The sequence below is a fragment of the Bufo gargarizans genome, chromosome 9, assembly GCF_014858855.1.
Source record: "Bufo gargarizans isolate SCDJY-AF-19 chromosome 9, ASM1485885v1, whole genome shotgun sequence".
NCBI lineage: Eukaryota > Metazoa > Chordata > Amphibia > Anura > Bufonidae > Bufo > Bufo gargarizans.
This window is the reverse complement of record NC_058088.1, coordinates 116,852,860-116,878,480: the sequence shown is the minus strand read 5'-3', so window position 1 is coordinate 116,878,480 and position 25,621 is coordinate 116,852,860. Positions and strand designations below refer to the sequence as shown.

At 45.8% G+C, this 25,621-nt stretch overlaps 1 protein-coding gene across 1 annotated transcript in view; it reads right to left on the bottom strand.

Moving 5' to 3' along the window:
* Positions 1-25,621, bottom strand: part of TEX11 (testis expressed 11) — a 1,226,647-nt gene that overhangs the window by 658,368 nt on the left and 542,658 nt on the right. The window contains exon 10 of the mRNA XM_044268992.1: positions 22,719-22,800. Coding sequence (XP_044124927.1) covers positions 22,719-22,800 — 82 coding nt within the window. The remainder of the gene's footprint in view (positions 1-22,718; positions 22,801-25,621) is intronic.

Sequence of the window (25,621 nt, the reverse complement as noted above, 5' to 3'; positions counted from 1 at the left end):
AGTTGGGGCACTGCGCGTGCACGGAGCAATGTGCTGTGACACCCTATATGACTGGTGTCTAAACTAGTACTATTCCTATCAGTTTAATCCCTGTTACGTCCCCTATCCGGGGACGTGTGTCGAATTGATTAATCATTGTCGAATTAACGAACCATTACGACATTCTGCAATAATTTAGTTCTGAGCTTTGTAATTGCTTTTTATTGGAATTGATGGGGATTTTTTAAATTGTCTGCTTTTTTTCTAATAAACTATTAAGAGACTTTATTATGATTTTTTTATTTTATGTAAAAAAAAAAATATTAGTTTTTTTCTATGAAAAATTATCCAGCCGATCGCTTTTAGTCTGATCATAATGAAGCAACTGTCTTATCATCTGGGGTGTGGCAACATTGCCAACACACTCAAAGGTGATGATCGCTTCATTGTGATACGCAAGCCCCTTTCACCACAACAAGGTAATGATCACGAAGGGGAATTGACACTTGTATGTGCCTTTTTTTTTTTGCAGCCACAGTGCAGCACCAGAGGCCAGAAAAATTAGGCATGTACACATGCCTGAAAAATTAGGTGTTGCTGCAGCCACTGCTGCAGCATTGGCTGGAAAAATTAATGTTTTCCAGGCAGAAAGGTAACTAAAATATTGCGGCTTGAACCCTAGTTGGTGACGGAGAATTCACGAAAGTCATCCGGTATGCAGACATTAAATACAGCAGCGTGGGGACCATTTTGCGGCCAAGGCATGTCATCAGGCCTTTTGTTAGTCAAATGTATCCCCCACTGTCAGTCCCTTCGGGATCCATACCTCATTCATCTTAATGAAGGTGAGGTAATCAACACTTTTTTGACCGAGGCGACTTCTTTTGTCAGTGACAATGCCTCCTGCTGCACTGAAGGTTCTTTCTGACAGGACACTTGAAGCGGGGCAGGCCAGAAGTTCTATCACAAACTGGGATAGCTCAGGCCACAGGTCAAGCCTGCACACCCAGTAGTCAAGGGGTTCATCGCTCCTCAGAGTGTCGATATCTGCAGTTAAGGCGAGGTAGTCTGCTACCTGTCGGTCGAGTCGTTCTCTAAGACTGGATCCCGAAGGGCTGTGGCGATGTGTAGGACTGAAAAAGCTCTGCATGTCCTCCATCAACAACACATCTGTAAAGTGTCCTGTCCTTGCCGCCGTGGTCGTGGTAGGAGGAGGATTACTTTCACCTCTTCCCCTGTTAGATTCCCGTTGTGCTGTGACATCCCCCTTATAAGCTGTGTAAAGCATATTTTTTTATTTGGTTTTGAACTGCTGCATCCTTTCTGACTTCCGGTAATTTGGTAACATTTCCGCCACTTTCTGCCTATACCGGGGGTCTAGTAGCGTGGCCACCCAGTATAGGTCGTTCTCCTTTATCCTTTTTATACGAGGGTCCCTCAACAGACATGACAGCATGAAAGACCCCATTTGCACAAGGTTGGATGCCGAGCTACTCATTTCCCGTTCCTCCTCCTCACTGATGTCATTGACGATCTGTTCTTCCCCCCAGCCACGTACAACACCACAGGTGCCAGATAGGTGACAACAACGAGCACCGTGGGATGCCTGCTGTGGTTGGTCTTCGTCCTCCTCAAAGCCACATTCCTCCTCTGACTCTTCCTCATACTCCTCTTGCAGCGTTGCCACAGGTCCGGCAAGCGATGATGACAAGGCTGCTTCTGGTGCGCCATGGCCGTGTGGTGGTGATGGTGACCACAACTCTTCCTCTTCACGCTCATCTACAGCCTGATCCAGCACTGTTCACAGGGCACGCTCCAGGAAGAAAACAAATGGGATGAGGTCGTTGATGGTGCCTTTGGTGCGACTGACTATGTTTGTCACCTCCTCAAAAGGACGCATGAGCCTACATGCATTGCGCATGAGCGTCCAGTAACTTGGCAAAAAAATTCTCAGCTCCGCAGAGGCTGTCCTAGCACCCCGGTCATACAAATACTCGATGGCTTTTTCTTGTTGGAGCAGGCGGTCGAACATTAAAATCAAGCGCCTCATTGGCATGTTGTTTAGGCGCTGAATGTCTGAAAAGTGCGCCATGGCCGTGTAGGAACGCCTGAAATGGCCACACACCTTCCTGGCCTGCTTGAGGACGTCCTGTAAGCCTGGGTACTTAGACACAAAGTGTTGTATGATGAGATTCAATACATGTGCCATGCATGGCACATGTGACAACTTGCCCAAATTCAATGCCGCCAACAAATTGCTTCCATTGTCACACACCACTTTGCCGATCTCCAGTTGGTGCGGGGTTAGCCACTGATTCACCTGTGTGTTCAGGGCGGACAGGAGTGCTGGTCCGGTGTGGCTCTCTGCTTTCAGGCAAGTCAACCCCAAGACAGCGTGACACTGTCGTATCCGGGATGTGGAATAGCCCGTGGGGAGCTGGGGGGATTCAGTTGATGTGCAGCCAGACGCCGCTGCAGAAGAGGACTCAGCCGAGGAGGTTATGGAAGAGGATGGAGTAGGAGGAGTAGAGGAGGTGGCAGTAGGCCTGCCTGCAAGTCGTGGCGGTGTCACAAACTCCGCTGCAGAGCCACGCATTCCATGTGATATACCTGCCCTGACCGTGCTTTGCAGACCAGGTATCAGTGGTCAAATGGACCCTTGCCCCAACACTGTATGCCAGAGATGCCATGACTTCCTTTTCAATCACTGAGTAGAGGTTTGGGATTTCCTTTTTTGAAAAAAAAATTTGTCCGGGTACCTTTCACTGTGGTGTCCCAATAGCGACAAATTTTTTGAAGGCCTCAGACTCCACCAGCTGGTATGGTAAAAGCTGGCGGGCTAAGAGGTCCGTCAAGCCAGCTGTCAGATGCCGGGCAAGGGGGTGACTCTGTGACATTTCCTTTACAGACACCTGACTGTGGGCAGATGAGATGGAACTGCTAAAGGTGAGAGGCGGAGTGGCGGGTGGTTGAGAGGGGGCAAGGAGGACAGCAGTGGTTGACGTGGCTGAAGATGCTGGACCAGGAGGAGGATGGTGGCTTTGAGTTTGTGTGCTGCTTGTACTCATGTGTTGATCCCATTGGCGTTTGTGATGTGAGATCATGTGCCTTCGCAAAGCAGTTGTACCGAGGTGGGTGTTGGACTTCCCACGGCTCATTTTCTTTTGGCACAGCTTGCAAATGGCATTGTTGTTATCAGAGGCAGGCACACAAAAAAAATGCCACACTGCTGAGCTTTGCAATGAAGGCATTCTGTTGGTGGTAACAGCATGCGTTGATTGGCGTGCTGTCTGGCTGACCCCGGGTGCCGATACATGCTGTCTGACTGTGCCACTAGCTCCTTGTGACGACCTCCCCCTGCTTCCAACTAGTCTCCTCCTTCTCTCTGTCTCCCCTTCTGAACTTCCCCCTCTTCTTCTTCTCTTCGAGCAGGCACCCACGTGGCATCCACGGACACATCATCATCATCAACCGCTTCACTTGTATCTGACACCTCAGCAAAGGAAGCAGCAGTGGGTACAACATCATCATCATCATTACACTGTACGTCCATGTGTGTAATGCTGGCTGACTGAGACATATCCCTGTTATCTACATCCTCTGGCAATAATGGTTGCGCATCACTAATTTCATCCAACTGATCTGTAAATAACTCCTCAGAGGGATCAAGTTAAGTAGCTGTGGTGGCTGTGGTGGTAGTAGTGGTGGTGGCGGTGGGTGGGAAAGTGGTAACTTGAGAGCAGGTGACCAAAGGTGAGCTGGAGGAGGATGGTGCGTCAAGGTTCTTAGCGGAAGCTGTTGAAGATTGGATGTCCTGTGTAAGACAGTCAACTATTTCCTCAGAATTTTTTGGGTTCAGGGTACATGGCCTCTGAACACTAGGTATTATTCCAGGGCCAATGGAAATCACAGCACCACAACCACGACGGCCCCTGCGGGGTGGCCTGCCTCTGCCTGTCATTTTTTTTTTTAGATAAGTGCTACTATGTGTACAAGGTACTGTGCCACCCTATATAAGTGGTGGGCAGTGGGCACAGTACAGTCTGTGTGGGCCTGACACACACTGGCATGCAACTGGGATTATATCACAGAAAAATATTAAATATAATTTTTTTTATCTGCAAGGTAATTGTGAGTGACACGCTGCAACGGTATGAGTGGAGGCCTAGCCAGTGGCCAAAGTACAGTCTGGGGCCAGACACACACTGGCTTGCAACTGGGATTATATCACAGAAAAATATTAAATATAATTATTTTTTATCTGCAAGGTATTTGTGAGTGAGTGACACCCTGTAATGGTATGAGTGGATTCCTAGCCAGTCGCCACAGTACAGTTTGTGTGGGCCTAACACACACTGGCTTGCAACTGGGATTATATCACAGAAAAATATTAAATATAATTTTTTTTATCTGCAAGGTATTTGTTACTCACACCCTGTGACGGTATGAGTGGAGGCCTAGCCAGTGGCCACAGTACAGTCTGGGGCCAGACACACTGGCTTGCAACTGGGATTATATCACAGAAAAATATTAAATATAATTATTTTTTATCTGCAAGGTATTTGTGAGTGAGTGACACCCTGTAACGGTATGAGTGGAGGCCTAGCCAGTGGCCACAGTACAGTCTGGAGCCAGACACACACTGGCTTGCAACTGGGATTATATCACAGAAAAATATTAAATATAATTATTTTTTATCTGCAAGGTATTTGCGAGTGAGTGACACCCTGTAACAGTATGAGTGGAGGCCTAGCCAGTGGCCACAGTACAGTCTGGGGCCAGACACACACTGGCTTGCAACTGGGATTATATCACAGAAAAATATTAAATATATATTTTTTTATCTGCAAGGTATTGTCTGTGACACCCTGTATGAATGATGTGCACACAGTACTGTCTGTGAATGAGCCTGCAGCCTCTCACACACGGGCAGCCAGGCAACTGCAATATATATGTATATATATATATATATATAAATAAATAGTACACTGATGTACTAGCCCTGAAAAGGGATTTTTGAGGTGCTGTCAGGACGCTGTCCTTACAGCAGATGAGTCTGTGGACACAGAACACTGCCCTAGCTAAACGCTTTCCCTATTTGATCAGCATCAGCAGCACTGTCCCTCCTCTCACTGAGAATGCAGCTTCTGAATGAATCTAAAATGGATGCTGTCCAGGTGGTGGGAAGGTCTGGGAAGGAGGGTCTGCTGCTGATTGGCTGGAATGTGTCTGCTGACTGTGAGGTACAGGGTCAAAATTTACTCAATGATGATGTATAGGGGCGGACCGAACATCGCATATGTTCGCCTGCCGCGGCGAACGCGAACAAGCTATGTTCGCCGGCGAATAGTTCGGGACATCACTATATAAGATACGGCCATGGGTTATTCATAGTATTCAGTATTTTGGGCAGACTAGATGGGCCAAATGGTTCTCATCTGCCGACACATTCTATGTTTCTATGAGAACCAGTTCCATTGGCAGCCATACATACCCACGCCATGACACTACCACCACCATGCTTCACTGATGAGGTGAATGCTTAGGATCATGAGCAGTTCCTTTGCTTACCCATACTCTTCTCTTCCTATCACTCTGGTACAAGTTGATCTTGGTCTCATCTGTCCATGGGATGTTGTCCCAGAACTTTGAAGACTTTTTTCGATGTCGTTTGGCAAAGTCTAATCTGGCCTTCCTGTTTTTGAGGCTCACCAATGGTTCACATCTTGTGAAGTCTTCTCTTGATTGTTGACTTTGACACACATACACCTACCTCCTGGAGAGTGTTCTTGATCTGGCCAACTGTTGTGAAGGGTGTTTTCTTCACCAGGGAATTAATTCTTCGGTCATCCACCACAGTTGTTTTCCGTGGTCTTCCGGGTCTTTTGGTGTTGCTGAGCTCACCGGTGTGTTCCTTCTTTTTTGCCTAATGATGGCTTGCTTCACTGATAGTGGCAGGTCTTTGGATCTCATCTTGAGAGTTGACAGCAACAGATTCCAAATGCAAATAGCACACTTTAAATTAACTCTGTTATCTGCTTGATGTAATTGGGATAATGAGGGAATAACGCACACCTGGTCATGGAACAGTTGATAAGTCCCATTACTTTTGGTCCCTTAACAAGTGGGAGGCACATATGCAAACTGTAATTCTTATACCTTTCACCTGATTTGGATGTAAATACCCTCAAATTAAAGCAGACAGTCTGCAGTTAAAACATATCTTGTTAATTTAATTTCAAATCCATTTTGGTGGTGTATAGAGCCAAAAATGTAAGAATTTTGTTGATGTCCCAATATTTATGTACCTGACTGTATTTAAGTCTTATTCTTATCAGTAAGATAGGAACTGAGCTATAAAGACTTCATGTCAAAGAGCAAAGATAAGGAGCCTGTCAGCTCCCCAAATGATGGAAAAGACAGAAAATCAACAAGCTGCTACTACAGCATCTCAGCTATGTACAAAAAAATATATTTTTAATAAAGACCAATGAAAAATGATTTTTAGCTCAAAATAAGTACAATGCAATAAAAAAATTCCCCCAAAGGTGTACATACTCAATTTTTCCTGAAGCTCTAATACATGAGTCACTAATACCTTCACACTATACAGTCAACAAAAGTAAGTGATGTTCACTCTGACCTAGGCCTTTACTCACAAGGGGTTACTCTCTCTACCTTTAATTATGTACCAAGTCTGCTCAGTTATGGTATACTTCATAACAAAAAAGGCTTGACCTCAGACCTCCAGTCAACCAAACTTTTGCTGTAACTAATTCCTAGTACTCTCAGAACTGGCAAAAATCACAGTGCTGACAGTATTTATCAATATATAAAGTATTTATCAATAGTCATCTCCAAGTCTGAGCTCAGGACCACTCAAACGTCTTTGGTTTACTCCAGGCCTATATTACCCCAACAGTCACAACCCCCTCCCCCCCACCCAACTTCAGAGATTCACCTTGATGACTAGGTAACCCTCTCTGCTTCTCCCTACCTCCAATCAAACTCCACAGATGTTTTTATCCAAAGCCATGCTGCTCAATAGTGGTATAGACCCCAGGTCTAACTAGTACACAGGCCAAAAAGTGGATTGGATACAGCAGCAAACACATTTCACATCCATACTGTATTTATAACCAAGCTACTGAAGGCAACTGCATCACAGCATCTAGTTCGAAAGACATCTGGCATCACTGCAAAGAAAAATTGCAGAGACACCTGAGTTTTGGTGAACATGCGTTGTTCTTTTAAAAGTGCTCAATAATTTTACTGCAATAAAAATAATTCAGCAATTATAACGCCATTATCGTAGCTGTTACTAAACACATAGATTGCTGAATTGTAAGGGGTGAATTTGATATGGAAGAAAATGCATTTCACATCAGTAACACAATGTATGCCCATGTTACTGAAGGCAACTGCATCACAGTGTCTAGTGTCTAGTCTGGCATCACAAAAAAATAATAATGCAGGCACACCGTTTTAGTGAATGCATGTTCTTTTTAAAAAAAAAACATTCAATAATTTTACTGCAATAAAAATAATGATAATCATATGGCAATAATAACACCATTACCATAGCCGTATTACTGAGCATGTATATTGTTGCAAGGTGAGGGGTAGAAAGGGGACAGCAGAAGCATCCGCATTTCACATCCATAACAGCATCTAGTTCAAAAGATGTCTGGCATCGCTGCAATAAAATTGTATTTGCATTACACGTTTCAATGAAGGGTTGGTATTACTGCGAAAATCATTGAATAAAGTGGCCTAAATGTGAGGAAATGCTCAACCCCAAACACTGTAGCATGTTTATAATCGGGGGAGCAAATCCTCCGCAAGTGATCCGTTGCTAACGGAAATCCCCAGCAAAAATGCATACAATGGAGGATGCCGGCAGCGGACCACATGCACCACAAAAACATCCTACACAAGATGAAATAATGTGTGGGTGAAAATATAAGAATACATAAATCACTGAAAAAAGGTGCACCACAATAATATGCGACCATACTGGCTAGACCCTCACGCTGATGTTAAAAGGTGAGACTTTAGCCAATATATTCCAGTCAGGGACATATCGAAGCTCTGCGCACCCCGTCAAGGTAAATCAGTGTGGTGTGGGTCCTACCACTAAACTACCTGCCGTGTGGACTCACATCCAAGCTCCTACATGCCTCCATAGTAAGATCACTAATACAGTGGGAGGGAGGAGGAGGCTGCGAGTCCCACTTATAACAGGCCATGTGACACAGGCTACCAGGTGCACCAGAATGTTACCAATGACAAGCATTAGCGCATTCAAGACATCAGCGTGAGGGTCTAGCCAGTTGGGTCAGTCGCATATTACTGTGGTGCACTTTTTCAGTGATTTATGTATTCTTATATTTTCATCCACACATTATTTCATCTTGTGTAGGATGTTTTTGTGGTGCATGTGGTCCACTGCCAGCATTCTCTATTGTATGCATTTTTGCTGGGGATTGCTGCTAACAATGGATCACTTGCAGAGGAATTGCTCCCCCGATTATAATCAAGCTACAGTGTTTGGGGTTGAGCATTTCCTCCCATTTAGGTCATTTTATTCAGTGATGTTTTTCTTTACATGTATTGAATATGCTAATGCTTGTCATTGGTAACATTCTGGTGCACCTGGTAGCCTGTGTCACATGGCCTGTTATAGGTGGGGCTCGCCGCCTCCTCCTCACTCCCACTGTATTAGTGATCTTACTATGGCCATATGTAGGAGCTTGGCTGTGAGTCGGCCCTTAACACCTATCAGACTATGTTCGCACACGATAGGTAGTTTAGTGGTAGGACCCATGCCACACTGAGATACCTTGACGGGGTGTGCAAGGCTCCAATATGTTCCTGACTGGAATATATTGGCTAAAGTCTCAGCTTTTAATATCAGCGTTAGGGTCTAGCCCAGGCATGCTCAACCTGCGGCCCTCCAGCTATTGTAAAACTACAACTCCCACAATGCCCTGCTGTAGGCTGATAGCTGTAGGCTGATTGGGCAGGCTGGGAGTTGTGGTTTTGCAACAGCTGGAGGGCCGCAGCTTGAGCCTGCCTGGTCTAGCCAGTATGGTCAGTCGCATATTATTGTGGTGCACCTTTTTTCAGTGATTTTTGGTATTACTGCCTCAGAGAGAATAGTCTAATTTCATTGCAAAAATTGTATCATTACCATTGTAAATTGTCAATACAAGTGAGCAGTGTATTTGGGGAAGGGAAAGGATTCAGGACATTTAATTGCACCTCTGTCTTTAAATTACAGAAAAACATTTGTAATTTTGCTAGTACCGTTTAATAATCTATGTGTACCAAACCCATGACTTTTCATAGGCCTCATAATAACATGTCTGGTAAATGGAAGAGTGCAAAACTAAAGACCTCCTACAGTAAGAATCTGGGTAGTAACAGCACCAGCCACTCAGACAGTAGTAGTAGTGGCATTTGTAGCTACAGTGTTGACAGTAGGGACAATGGTAGCAACTACACCATTACACCATTGGTAGCAAATACAGAGCAGGAAATAAGGTGGGGGCCCAAGGAGCCCACAATGGCATATTACAGTCTGATAAAAAAAGTTGCATGGAGGGTGAGGACTAGGGATGAGCGAACTCGAACTGTATAGTTCGGGTTCGTACCGAATTTTGGGGTGTCCGTGACACGGACCCGAACATTTTCATAAAAGTCCGGGTTCGGGTTCGGTGTTCGTCGCTTTCTTGGCGCTTTTGTGACGCTTTCTTGGCGCTTTTTGAAAGGCTGCAAAGCAGCCAATCAACAAGCGTCATACTACTTGCCCCAAGAGGCCGTCACAGCCATGCCTACTATTGGCATGGCTGTGATTGGCCAGAGCACCATGTGACCCAGCCTCTATTTAAGCTGGAGTCACATAGCGCCGCCCGTCACTCTGCTCTGATTAGCGTAGGGAGAGGTTGCGGCTGCGACAGTAGGGCGAGATTAGGCAGATTAACTCCTCCAAAGGACTTGATTAATCGATCGATCTGCAGCTGTGGATCATTGAGCTGCTGATACTCAATTGCTCACTGTTTTTAGGCTGCCCAGACCGTTTGTCAGTCACTTTTTTCTGGGGTGATCGGCGGCCATTTTGTGTCTTGTGCGGTGCTGCGACCAAGTGCATTTAACCCTCAATGGTGTGGTTGTTTTTTGGCTAAAGCCTACATCAGGGTGAAGCTGTCACACCAAGTGCATTTAACCAGCAATAGTCTGTTTATTTTTTGGCCATATACTACATCAGGGGCAAGCTGCGCCCGTCACCAAGTGCATTTAACCCTCAGTAGTGTGGTTGGTCAAGCTATCACACCAAGTGCATTTAACCAGCAATAGTCTGTTCATTTTTTGGCCATATACTAAATCAGGGGCAAGCTGCGCCCGTCACCAATTGCATTTAACCAGCAATAGTCTGTTCATTTTTTGGCCATATACTACATCAGGGGCAAGCTGCGCCCGTCACCAAGTGCATTTAACCCTCAGTAGTGTGGTTGGTCAAGCTGTCACACCAAGTGCATTTAACCAGCAATAGTCTGTTCATTTTTTGGCCATATACTACATCAGGGGCAAGCTGCGCCTGTCACCAAGTGCATTTAACCCTCAATGGTGTGGTTGTTTTTTGGCTAAAGCCTACATCAGGGTGAAGCTGTCACACCAAGTGCATTTAACCAGCAATAGTCTGTTCATTTTTTGGCCATATACTAAATCAGGGGCAAGCTGCGCCGGTCACCAAGTGCATTTAACCAGCAATAGTCTGTTCATTTTTTGGCCATATACTACATCAGGGGCAAGCTGCGCCTGTCACCAAGTGCATTTAACCCTCAATGGTGTGGTTGTTTTTTGGCTAAAGCCTACATCAGGGTGAAGCTGTCACACCAAGTGCATTTAACCAGCAATAGTCTGTTCATTTTTTGGCCATATATATACTACATCAGGGGCAAGCTGCGCCCGTCACCAAGTGCATTTAACCCTCAGTAGTGTGGTTGGTCAAGCTGTCACACCAAGTGCATTTAACCAGCAATAGTGTGGTTATTTTTTGGCCATATCCCAGTCTAATTCTGTCACTAAATCCATACCGGTCACCCAGCGCCTAAATACTAGGCCTCAAATTTATATCCCGCTAAATCTGTCGTTACCGCTGTACTGTTGTGGCTGGGCAAGTTATTTAGTGTCCGTCAAAGCACATTTTTTGTTCAGGGTTGAAATACAATTCCCAATTTAGCAATTTCATAATTTAGTGGTTTCTGCTATATCAGAGCTATTTGAAATCTATCCCTAAAAGGGTATATAATATTCAAGGTGCACATAGGGTCATTCAGAATAACTTCACACACACGCTACTGTGCATTTCCAAGTCTAATTCTGTCACTAAATCCATACCGGTCACCCAGCGCCTAAATAGTAGGCCTCAAATTTATATCCCGCCAAATCTGTCGTTACCGCTGTCCTGTTGTGGATGGGCAAGTTATTTAGTGTCCGTCAAAGCACATTTTTTGTTCTGGGTTGAAATACAATTCCCAATTTAGCAATTTCATAATTTAGTGGTTTCTGCTATATCAGAGCTATTTGAAATTTATCCCTAAAAGGGTATATAATATTCAAGGTGCACATAGGGTCATTCAGAATAACTTCACACACACGCTACTGTGCATTTCCAAGTCTAATTCTGTCACTAAATCCATACAGGTCACCCAGCGCCTAAATAGTAGGCCTCAAATTTATATCCCGCTAAATCTGTCGTTACCGCTGTCCTGTTGTGGATGGGCAAGTTATTTAGTGTCCGTCAAAGCACATTTTTTGTTCAGGGTTGAAATACAATTCCCAATTTCGCAATTTCATAATTTAGTGGTTTCTGCTATATCAGAGCTATTTGAAATCTATCCCTAAAAGGGTATATAATATTCAAGGTGCACATAGGGTCATTCAGAATAACTTCACACACACGCTACTGTGCATTTCCAAGTCTAATTCTGTTAGTAAATCCATACCGGTCACCCAGCGCCTAAATACTAGGCCTCAAATTTATATTCAGCTGAATTTGAATACAATACATTGGGCCAAATAATATTTTTGTTGTTGTGGTGAACCATAACAATGAGGAAAACATCTAGTAAGGGATGCGGACGTGGACATGGTCGTGGTGGTGTTAGTGGACCCTCTGGTGCTGGGAGAGGACGTGGCCGTTCTGCCACATCCACACATCCTAGTGTACCAACTACCTCAGGTCCCAGTAGCCGCCAGAATTTACAGCGATATATGGTGGGGCCCAATGCCGTTCTAAGGATGGTAAGGCCTGAGCAGGTACAGGCATTAGTCAATTGGGTGGCCGACAGTGGATCCAGCACGTTCACATTATCTCCCACCCAGTCTTCTGCAGAAAGCGCACAGATGGCGCCTGAAAACCAACCCCATCAGTCTGTCACATCACCCCCATGCATACCAGGGAAACTGTCTCAGCCTCAAGTTATGCAGCAGTCTCTTATGCTGTTTGAAGACTCCGCTGGCAGGGTTTCCCAAGGGCATCCACCTAGCCCTTCCCCAGCGGTGAAAGACATAGAATGCACTGACGCACAACCACTTATGTTTCCTGATGATGAGGACATGGGAATACCACCTCAGCATGTCTCTAATGATGACGAAACACAGGTGCCAACTACTGCGTCTTTCTGCAGTGTGCAGACTGAACAGGAGGTCAGGGATCAAGACTGGGTGGAAGACGATGCAGGGGACGATGAGGTCCTAGACCCCACATGGAATGAAGGTCGTGCCACTGACTTTCACAGTTCGGAGGAAGAGGCAGTGGTGAGACCGAGCCAACAGCGTAGCAAAAGAGGGAGCAGTGGGCAAAAGCAGAACACCCGCCGCCAAGAGACTCCGCCTGCTACTGACCGCCGCCATCTGGGACCGAGCACCCCAAAGGCAGCTTCAAGGAGTTCCCTGGCATGGCACTTCAAACAATGTGCTGATGACAAGACCCGAGTGGTTTGCACGCTGTGCCATCAGAGCCTGAAGCGAGGCATTAACGTTCTGAACCTGAGCACAACCTGCATGACCAGGCACCTGCATGCAAAGCATGAACTGCAGTGGAGTAAACACCTTAAAACCAAGGAAGTCACTCAGGCTCCCCCTGCTACCTCTTCTGCTGCTGCCGCCTCGGCCTCTTCTGCTGCTGCCGCCTCGGCCTCTTCCTCCGCCTCTGGAGGAACGTTGGCACCTGCCGCCCAGCAAACAGGGGATGTACCACCAACACCACCACCACCTCCGTCACCAAGCGTCTCAACCATGTCACACGCCAGCGTTCAGCTCTCCATCTCACAAACATTTGAGAGAAAGCGTAAATTCCCACCTAGCCACCCTCGATCCCTGGCCCTGAATGCCAGCATTTCTAAACTACTGGCTTATGAAATGCTGTCATTTAGGCTGGTGGACACAGACAGCTTCAAACAGCTCATGTCGCTTGCTGTCCCACAGTATGTTGTTCCCAGCCGCCACTACTTCTCCAAGAGAGCCGTGCCTTCCCTGCACAACCAAGTATCCGATAAAATCAAGTGTGCACTGCGCAACGCCATCTGTAGCAAGGTCCACCTAACCACAGATACGTGGACCAGTAAGCATGGCCAGGGACGCTATATCTCCCTAACTGCATACTGGGTAAATGTAGTGGCAGCTGGGCCCCAAGCGGAGAGCTGTTTGGCGCACGTCCTTCCGCCGCCAAGGATCGCAGGGCAACATTCTTTGCCTCCTGTTGCCACCTCCTCCTTCTCGGCTTCCTCCTCCTCTTCTTCCACCTGCTCATCCAGTCAGCCACACACCTTCACCACCAACTTCAGCACAGCCCGGGGTAAACGTCAGCAGGCCATTCTGAAACTCATATGTTTGGGGGACAGGCCCCACACCGCACAGGAGTTGTGGCGTGGTATAGTACAACAGAGCGACGAGTGGTTGCTGCCGGTGAGCCTCAAGCCCGGCCTGGTGGTGTGTGATAATGGGCGAAATCTCGTTGCAGCTCTGGGACTAGCCAATTTGACGCACATCCCTTGCTTGGCGCATGTGCTGAATTTGGTGGTGCAGAAGTTCATTCACAACTACCCCGACATGTCAGAGCTGCTGCATAAAGTGCGGGCCGTCTGTTTGCGCTTCCGGCGTTCACATCCTGCTGCTGCTCGCCTGTCTGCGCTACAGCGTAACTTCGGCCTTCCCGCTCACCGCCTCATATGCGACGTGCCCACCAGGTGGAACTCCACCTTGCACATGCTGGACAGACTGTGCGAGCAGCAGCAGACCATAGTGGAGTTTCAGCTGCAGCACGCACGGGTCAGTCGCACTACAGAACAGCACCACTTCACCACCAATGACTGGGCCTCCATGCGAGACCTGTGTGCCCTGTTGCGCTGTTTCGAGTACTCCACCAACATGGCCAGTGGCGATGACGCCGTTATCAGCGTTACAATACCACTTCTATGTCTCCTTGAGAAAACAGTTAGGGCGATGATGGAAGAGGAGGTGGCCCAGGAGGAGGAGGAGGAGGAGGAAGAGGGGTCATTTTTAGCACTTTCAGGCCAGTCTCTTCGAAGTGACTCAGAGGGAGGTTTTTGGCAACAGCAGAGGCCAGGTACAAATGTGGCCAGCCAGGGCCCACTACTTTAGGACGAGGAGGACGAGGATGAGGAGGAGGTGGAGGAGGATGAGGATGAAGCATGGTCACAGCGGGGTGGCACCCAACGCAGCTCGGGTCCATCACTGGTGCGTGGTTGGGGGGAAAGGCAGGACAATGACGATACGCCTCCCACAGAGGACAGCTTGTCCTTACCCCTGGGCAGCCTGGCACACATGAGCGACTACATGCTGCAGTGCCTGCGCAACGACAGCAGAGTTGCCAACATTTTAACCTGTGCGGACTACTGGGTTGCCACCCTGCTGGATCCACGCTACAAAGACAATGTGCCCACCTTACTTCCTGCACTGGAGCGTGATAGGAAGATGCGCGAGTACAAGCGCACGTTGGTAGACGCGCTACTGAGAGCATTCCCAAATGTCACAGGGGAACAAGTGGAAGCCCAAGGCCAAGGCAGAGGAAGAGCAAGAGGTCGCCAAGGCAGCTGTGTCACGGCCAGCTCCTCTGAGGGCAGGGTTAGCATGGCAGAGATGTGGAAAAGTTTTGTCAACACGCCACAGCTAACTGCACCACACCTGATACGCAACGTGTTAGCAGGAGGCAACATTTCACTAACATGGTGGAACAGTACGTGTGCACACCCCTCCACGTACTGACTGATGGTTCGGCCCCATTCAACTTCTGGGTCTCTAAATTGTCCACGTGGCCAGAGCTAGCCTTTTATGCCTTGGAGGTGCTGGCCTGCCCGGCGGCCAGCGTTTTGTCTGAACGTGTATTCAGCACGGCAGGGGGTGTCATTACAGACAAACGCAGCCGCCTGTCTACAGCCAATGTGGACAAGCTGACGTTCATAAAAATGAACCAGGCATAGATCCCACAGGATCTGTCCGTCCCTTGTCCAGATTAGACATTAACTACCTCCCCTTAACCATATATTATTGGACTCCAGGGCACTTCCTCATTCAATCCTATTTTTATTTTCATTTTACCATTATATTGCGAGGCTACCCAAAGTTGAATGAACCTCTCCTCTGCCTGGGTGCCGGGGCCTAAATATATGCCAAAGGACTGTTCCAATGTTGGGTGACGTGAAGCCTGATTCTCTGCTATGACATGCAGACTAATTCTCTGCTGACATGAAGACAGATTCTCTGTTACGGGACCTCTCTCCTCTGCCTGGGTGCTGGGCCTAAATATCTGACAATGGACTGTTGCAGTGGTGGCTGACGTGAAGCCTCATTCTCTGCTATGACATGCAGACTAATTCTCTGCTGACATGAAGCCAGATTGTCTGTTACGGGACCTCTCTCCTCTGCCTGGGTGCTGGGCCTAAATTTATGAAAATGGACTCTTACAGTGGTGGGTGACGTGAAGCCTGATTCTCTGCTATGACATGCAGACTGATTCTCTGCTGACATGAAGCCAGATTGTCTGTTACGGGACCTCTCTCCTCTGCCTGGGTGCTGGGCCTAAATATATGCCAATGGACTGTTGCAGTGGTGGCTGACGTGAAGCCTCATTCTCTGCTATGACATGCAGACAAATTCTCTGCTGACATGAAGCCAGATTGTCTGTTACGGGACCTCTCTCCTCTGCCTGGGTGCTGGGCCTAAATTTATGAAAATGGACTCTTACAGTGGTGGGTGACGTGAAGCCTGATTCTCTGCTATGACATGCAGACTGATTCTCTGCTGACATGAAGCCAGATTGTCTGTTATGGGACCTCTCTCCTCTGCCTGGGTGCTGGGCCTAAATATATGCCAATGGACTGTTGCAGTGGTGGCTGACGTGAAGCCTCATTCTCTGCTATGACATGCAGACTAATTCTCTGCTGACATGAAGCCAGATTGTCTGTTACGGGACCTCTCTCCTCTGCCTGGGTGCTGGGCCTAAATTTATGACAATGGACTGTTGCAGTGGTGGGTGACGTGAAGCCTGATTCTCTGCTATGACATGAAGACTGATTCTCTGCTGACATGAAGCCAGATTGTCTGTTACGGGACCTCTCTCCTCTGCCTGGGTGCTGGGCCTAAATATATGCCAATGGACTGTTGCAGTGGTGGCTGACGTGAAGCCTCATTCTCTGCTATGACATGCAGACTAATTCTCTGCTGACATGAAGCCAGATTGTCTGTTACGGGACCTCTCTCCTCTGCCTGGGTGCTGGGCCTAAATTTATGACAGTGGACTGTTGCAGTGGTGGGTGACGTGAAGCCTGATTCTCTGCTATGACATGCAGACTGATTCTCTGCTGACAAAGCCAGATCCTCTGTTACGGGACCTCTCTCCTCTGCCTGGGTGCTGGGCCTAAATTTATGAAAATGGACTCTTACAGTGGTGGGTGACTTGAAGCCTGATTCTCTGCTATGACATGAAGACTGATTCTCTGCTGACATGAAGCCAGATTGTCTGTTACGGGACCTCTCTCCTCTGCCTGGGTGCTGGGCCTAAATATATGCCAATGGACTGTTGCAGTGGTGGCTGATGTGAAGCCTCATTCTCTGCTATGAGATGCAGACAAATTCTCTGCTGACATGAAGCCAGATTGTCTGTTACGGGACCTCTCTCCTCTGCCTGGGTGCTGGGCCTAAATTTATGAAAATGGACTGTTGCAGTGGTGGGTGACGTGAAGCCTGATTCTCTGCTATGATATGAAGACTGATTCTCTGCTGACATGAAGCCAGATTCTCTGTTACGGGACCTCTCTCCTCTGCCTGGGTGCCGGGGCCTAAATATCTGAGAATGGACTGTTCCAGTGGTGGGTGACGGGAAGCCAGATTCTCTGCTATGGGACCTCTCTCCAATTGATTTTGGTTAATTTTTATTTATTTAATTTTTATTTTAATTCATTTCCCTATCCACATTTGTTTGCAGGGGATTTACCTACATGTTGCTGCCTTTTGCAGCCCTCTAGCCCTTTCCTGGGCTGTTTTACAGCCGTTTTAGTGCCGAAAAGTTCGGGTCCCCATTGACTTCAATGGGGTTCGGGACGAAGTTCGGATCGGGTTCGGATCCCGAACCCGAACATTTCCGGGAAGTTCGGCCGAACCTCTCGAACCCGAACATCCAGGTGTTCGCTCAACTCTTGTGAGGACTATGACAATGTTTAATTGTTTGAAAGTACCTGGAAGTCGGATCTGCTTGTCCTCCACTCCATTGTGAGACATCCATAACAGAAGGTGTGGCCATGAGAAAACTATTCTTGACCAGCACTTAGTTTGTGTGCAAGCTGAATTTTCACCTGGCCAAGTTGCTGGCGTTGCAGTTGCTGCTGTATAATGCATTTTTTGGAACTGTGACACACTTCCACTCCTTCACCCAAATGTAATTTTCTAGCCCATGCCATGTGTTGGACTTCTGGCCAGCAAGCAAAAGTATAAATTGCCTTGTCATTCCGCAAATGTGTCATCTTCACTCAAATGGCCATGCTATGTGTTGTTGTGATGCATCATTTTTGGATGCAACAAGCTACTGTCCTTTTCCCATAACACCATGTGTGTTTAAACCCCATCTGCCCCCAATCAGGGACAATTGGAAGACTCAATTATTAGGGGAACAGATAGGGAAATCTGTCACAAAGACCGTGATCGCCGAACAGTGTGCTGTTTTGCTGGCGCTAGAGTTCGACACATCGCGGATCGGGTTGACAGATTACTGGGAGGGGCTGGAGAAGATCCAGCGGTCATGGTCCATATCGGAACCAATGACAAAGTTAGGGGTAGGTGGAGAGTCCTTAAAAATGATTTCAGGGATTTAGGTCAAAAGCTGAGGGCAAGGACCTCAAAGGTAGTATTTTCCGAAATACTACCTGTACCACGGGCCACACAAGAGAGGCAGCGGGAGATTAGGGAAATTAACAAGTGGCTCAAGAACTGGTGTAGGAAGGAGTGGTTTGGGTTCCTGGAGAACTGAGCCGACTTCTCTATCGGCTACAGGCTCTATCGTAGGGACGGGCTGCACCTCAATGGGGAAGGGGCAGCTGTGTTGGGGAAGAAGATGACTAGAAGGTTGGAGGAGTGTTTAAACTAGGGACTGGGGGGGAGGGTAATTATGTTATAGGATGGGAAGATAGTGCAGATAGAGACCAGGGGCAAGGTAGTGAGACTGGGGGAGGAACGGAAGGAGGGACTAGAACAGTTCAGAAGGAAAGGTGTAGAGTAAAAAATATACATAAACCTCTCAAATGTATGTATACTAATGCCAGAAGCCTGACTAATAAAACTGGTGAACTGGAATTGGTGATGTGTGAGGAGGACTATGACATAGTGGGAATAACTGAGACATGGTTGGATGATAGCTATGACCGGACAGTTAATGTACAGGGTTACAGCCTGTTTAGAAAGGATCGTCAAAACCGGAGAGGGGGAGGGGTCTGCCTTTATGTAAAGTCCTGTCTAAAGCCCACACTCCGGGAAGATATAAATGAGGGACATGAACATGTGGAGTCACTGTGGGTAGAGATACATGGAGCTAAAAACAATAATAAATTACTAATAGGAGTTTACTATAAACCACCTAATATACCAGAGTCCACAGAAAATCTACTACTAAACGAGATAGACGAGGCGGCAAATCATAATGAGGTGGTTATTATGGGGGACTTCAACTATCCAGATATAGACTGGGAAACTGAAACTTGTATATCTCATAAAGGAAACAGGTTCTTGGCAATAACCAAAGACAATTACCTCTCCCAACTGGTTCAGGACCCGGCCATACTGGACTTAGTATTAACCAATAGGCCTGACAGAACAACAGACGTGCAGGTTGGGGGACACCTGGGAAATAGTGACCACAAAGTAATAACCTTCCAATTATCATTCAAAAGAGCGTTTCTACAGGGAGGAACAAAAATACCAAACTTCAAAAAAGCTAAATTTAGCCAACTAAGAGAGGCCATAGGCCTAACTAAATGGGATAAAGTCCTCACAAATAAAAATACAGCTACAAAATGGGATATCTTTAAAAGCATCCTAAAATCTCATTGTGAGAGGTACATACCATATGGGAATAAAAGGTTAAGGAACAAAAAGAAACCAATGTGGATAAACAGAACTGTAAAGAAAGCAATAAATGACAAAAAGAAAGCATATAAAACACTAAAACAGGAAGGTAGCACGGAAGCACTGAAAAACTATAAGGAAAAAAATAGAACATGTAAAAAACAAATAAAAGCTGCCAAACTAGAGACCGAGAGATTAATTGCCAAAGAGAGTAAAACTAACCCTAAAATGTTCTTCAATTACATAAATGTTAAAAAGTATAAATCTGAAGGTGTCGGCCCGTTAAAGAGTAATGAGGGGGGAGTCGCAGAGAGCGACGAGGAGAAAGCAAAGCTGTTAAATATTTTTTTCTCCAATGTATTCACTGAGGAAAATAAACTGTCAGATGACATGCCGAATGTTGAAATAAATTCCCCATTAAAAGTGTCCTGTCTGACCCAGGAGGAAGTACATCAGCGACTTAAAAAGATTAAAATAGACAAATCGCCAGGACCGGATGGCATACACCCCCGTATCCTAAGGGAATTAAGTAATGTCTTAGCCAGACCCTTATTTCTGATATTTGCAGATTCTATATTGACAGGGAATGTCCCACAGGATTGGTGCATGGCAAATGTGGTGCCAATATTCAAAAAGGGTCCAGAAACAGAGCCTGGAAACTATAGGCCGGTAAGTTTAACATCTGTTGTGGGTAAACTGTTTGAAGGTTTTCTGAGAGATGCTATGTTAGAGCATCTTAACGGAAATAAGCAAATAACGCCATATCAGCATGGCTTTGTGAGGGATCGGTCATGTCAAACAAATTTAATCAGTTTCTATGAGGAGGTAAGTTCTAGACTTGACAGCGGCGAATCAATGGATGTCGTGTATCTGGACTTCTCCAAAGCATTTGACACTGTACCACATAAAAGGTTAGTATATAAAATGAGAATGCTCGGACTGGGAGAAAACGTCTGTAAGTGGGTAAGTAACTGGCTCAATGATAGAAAACAGAGAGTGGTTATTAATGGTAAATACTCAGATTGGGTCACTGTCACTAGTGGAGTACCTCAGGGGTCAGTATTGGGTCCTATTCTCTTCAATATATTTATTAATGATCTTGTAGAAGGCTTGCATAGTAAAATATCAATTTTCGCAGATGACACTAAACTGTGTAAAGTAATTAACACTGAAGAGGACAGTATACTACTACAGAGCGATCTGGATAGATTGGAGGCTTGGGCAGAGAAGTGGCAGATGAGGTTTAACACTGACAAATGTAAAGTTATGCACATGGGAAGGAATAATGCAAGTCACCCGTACTTATTAAATGGTAAAACACTTGGTAACACTGACATGGAAAAAGATCTAGGAATTTTAATAAACAGCAAACTAAGCTGCAAAAACCAGTGTCAGGCAGCTGCTGCCAAGGCAAATAAGATAATGGGTTGCATTAAAAGGGGCATAGATGCCCGTGATGAGAACATAGTCCTACCACTTTACAAATCATTAGTCAGATCACACATGGAGTACTGTGTGCAGTTCTGGGCTCCAGTGAACAAAGCAGACATAGCGGAGCTGGAGAGGGTCCAGAGGAGGGCAACTAAAGTAATAACTGGAATGGGGCAACTACAGTACCCCGAAAGATTATCAAAATTAGGGTTATTCACTTTAGAAAAAAGACGACTGAGAGGAGATCTAATTAATATGTATAAATATATCAGGGGTCAGTACAGAGATCTATCCCATCATCTATTCATTCCCAGGACGGTGACTGTGACGAGGGGACATCCTCTGCGTCTGGAGGAAAGAAGGTTTGTACATAAACATAGAAGAGGATTCTTTACGGTAAGAGCAGTGAGACTATGGAATTCTCTGCCTGAGGAGGTGGTGATGGTGAGTACAATAAAGGAATTTAAGAGGGGCCTGGATGTATTTCTGGAGCGTAATAATATTACAGGCTATAGCTACTAGAGAGGGGTCGTTGATCCAGGGAGTCATTCTGATTGCCTGATTGGAGTCGGGAAGGAATTTTTATTCCCCTAAAGTGAGGAAAATTGGCTTCTACCTCACAGTTTTTTTTTGCCTTCCTCTGGATCAACTTGCAGGATGACAGGCCGAACTGGATGGACAAATGTCTTTTTTCGGCCTTATGTACTATGTTACTATGTTACAATATTTGGAAGCTTTGTAATATGAAAAAACATAACACTGTGATGGCGTAGTGTGTTTTTAAACATGCTGTTTGTTAACACATAGTTACCGTATGTACAGTATGTCAGTTTCACTCAGACATGATTTACTATTGCTGTCATTGTGTTCAAGAGTTTAGGGAGTGGGGAGAGGTGAAAAAGAGAGAGCAAAAATTAATAATAAATGAACAAAAACAGATAACATCTTTTTATTAAAAGGGGAATAAAGGGTGATATATATTAATTTTCCGATAAATTGGAGCAACATCGATTTGTTTAGAATTGATTCAGACACAAATGTAATTTTTTCAAAAATATAGCAAATCATGAACAAAATTAATTTCAACAAATTTGGTCATCTTTACAGTGTCTGCATTGATCAATTTCACCTGATATCTTTTCAGACAGATTCAACACCTCTGATGAGGCAAGTATGAAGAATCCAGATGGGGTTTATGTTAGGCTGAATTCTTCTAATTGTGTACAAACCATAGATGAAATAATGATTCTTTACCAGGGTTCAACAGGACATGTATATATTATATACAGGTAACACCCATGAAAAGTCAGCCGGCAAGAAAAATATAGTTAATAATAACATCAAAGCCTCGCTGCTTACCACCCACAGAAAATTAAGAGACTAATGCTGCAGATAGGTAACTAAAGAAGTTAAAAAGGTGAAAATTACACTGAAGAGTAGCATTTTATGCAGTGATGCCATCAATACTAATGCAAAAAATGCTTTTCTCCAGTTTAATTTTCACCCATTTTTACTCATGTGCATTACTCTAAATATTTTTTTTAATTTGGGGATAGGTTTCTATTTTTTTTATTAAAAAATAAACTTTCTTAGTGATTCTAAACTTGCACAGTGATAGATAGATACATAATGTAGATCTATTAATTACAATGTATATGCCCACTTACCCATGCTGATGACATCATCAGGCAAAGAGCAATGGAGAAGGATTTTCATTTTCAGAAAAAGACCAGATGGATGCAAGTGTTCCTGGAAAAATAAATGTTCAAATCAAGTTATTATATTGATATAACCTACAGACAGAGTGAGACCACAAAGTTTTATGCAAAATGCATCAGTTTCACAATGCAGGTAAACATGTTTTACCTAAATAAAGTAAGAAGGCAAGAAGTGCACTCTAAAATCACAGCATTTTGTAGTAAAGCAGCATGTAGCTCTCATGAGAGGCAGGCGTGGGCTTCTGTCCCCCTGCGCTGCGGGCGGTCCCCGATCTCACGGCAGCTCGGACAGTCGCTGCGTCCGGCTGCGCCTCCCAGCTCCTGGCGTCTCCGTCGTCATGGTGACGGGGGACACGCGTTCCCCATCACCATAGGAACCAGGTGGGGCTGAGTGCCAAGCTAGGCACTCAACGCTCGGCTGCTGTCAGGGAGAAGGGGTCATGTGACGCTGGCCACGTTACATGATCCCTTTCCTCCACTATTTAAACAGGAAACCTGCTGGCCACAGGTTCCCTGTGATTTTGTCTCTTGGGCTGTGTGTATTATATACTATTATCTTACTTGGCTTCTTGTATTTGACCTTGACCGTTTTCTGACCTCCCTTCTGCCTGCTCCCTTGTTACTGACGCTATCTCTCGGATTTGACCTTGGCTTGTTCTCGGATTTGTCTCCTGCCTCTTGCCTTCTATTGACATGACCACCCGGATCGACCTTGGCTAGTTGACCCGCCATTGCCTCTCCCATTACTGGGTACCTTTGTATTGTCTACTTCCTTGTCTGTCCGTTTGCCTACGTTTCGTGTACCGCTCTCTGCCTTGCTGTCCGGTTAATCTCTGTCTCTATCCTCTCTACTTTGCACTTACGTAGGGCAGGGACCGTCGCCCAGTTGCGCCCCGTCACCTAGGGCGGGTGGTGCAAGTAGGCAGGGACAGGGTTGAGGGTGGCAGTCAAGGGGGTGCACTTCCTCTCTACCTTCCTTACGTGTGACAGAATCACAGGCCGGACACATCTCGCTGGTGAACTACAACCACTACCCATTCCCTGCAGGCCACAGTCACACATTTCCATGGATTTTATTTCTGACCTGCCCCCCTCCGAGGGAAAGTCAGTAGTTTGGGTAGTGGTTGACCGTTTTAGCAAAATGGTGCATTTTGTTCGCTTAAGTAAGCTCCCTGATGCAAAAACTTTAGCATCCTTGTTTATTGAACATGTGGTACACCTGCATGGTGTCCCTGAAAATATTGTCTCTGATAGTGGCGTTCAGTTTGTTTCTGGGTTCTGGAGAGCTTTTTGTCAAAGATGTGACATCTCTTTATCCTTTTCGTCTGCTTTCCATCCAAAGACTAATGGGCAGACAGAACGGTTAAATCAGGCAGAACTAGCTATTTTGGTTTTCCAGTTTACATCAGGAAGATTAAAGTCTCCCATAATGATAACTTCCCCTTTCAATGTCATTTTAGCTATTTCCTCAACTAGTAGATCATCTAATTCTTTGACTTGGCCAGGTGGTCTATATATCACACCTACACGAGTTACCTTATGATTATCAAGCTGCAACGTAACCCAAACGGACTCTAAATTGGTCTCGCTAACTTGTATTAGATTATATTTTATGCTCTCTTTCACATACAGGGCCACCCTCCCCATTAGCTGCGCCACATCTCCTGTGTAAAGTGTGCGCATCCAAAAAATATCTGTGACATATAGTGTCCTTTTTCTGTAGACGGTGTCCGCTGTGGACAGTGACTTTAGCTGAGCCACATCTCCAGTGTAAAGTGTGCGCATCCTAAAAATATCTGTGACATACAGTGTACTTTTTCAATAGACTGTGACCGCTTCTGACAGTGATATAACCAGTGCCACATCTGCAGTGTAAAGTGTGCGCATCCAAAAAATATCTGACATCCAGTGTACTTTTTCCTTAGATGGTGTCCGCTGCGGACAGTGACATTAGCTGCATCACATCTCCTGTGTAAAGTATGCGCATCTGAAAAATATCTGTGACATACAGTGTTCTTTGTCAATAGATGGTGGTCGCTTCTGACAATGACATTACCAGGGTCACATCTGCAGTATAACATGTGTGCTTCAAAAATGTATCTGTGACATACAGTGTACTTTTTTGTGTAGACGCTGCAGACGGTGACATTACTGGTGGTACCTCTCCTGTATAACGTTTGCTCACCCCAAATATCTGTGACATTCCATGTAATTTTTCATTAGCCGCTGGTGACAGCATTGACATTACCTGCGGGATATCTCCTGTGTGACGTTTCCATATCCCAAATACCTTTTTAAATTTGATTGCGCATACACTTCCAAAATCCTACTCTACTATACATGTGACAGACTTTTAATCATACATACCGTAACATTTAATATGAAGAAGGCGAGCAGTAAGGGATGGGTCAGTGGCTGTGATGCTGATGGTAAACGCAGAGGCAGTGGCCCTGGGCGCGGGGAAACTGTGCCTAGAGCACAAGAAAAACAATCGTCCACGATACCTAGCCTCATGTCCCAGTTTGAAGGGCAGCACAGGATACCACTCTTAAAGTCAGACCAGTGTGACCAGGAGGTCTGTTGGATTGCAGCAGATAATGCTTCCAGTCAGTTAAGCACCACCCTGTCTTCCACCAGGGACAGATCTTGTGCCCTGATTCCCAAACTTCCATAATCACAAGAAGATGACAGTGGGGAACGACAATTACTGCTTAGTGAGGCAATAACTCAACGGCAATTACTGTCTCAAGTTTACAGTTGTCAATCACTGAAGCAGTGTTAGGTCAACAAGTCAGGAGGATGAGCAGAGTGAGGAAGTGGAAGAAGTGCTGGACGATGAAGTCACTGACCCA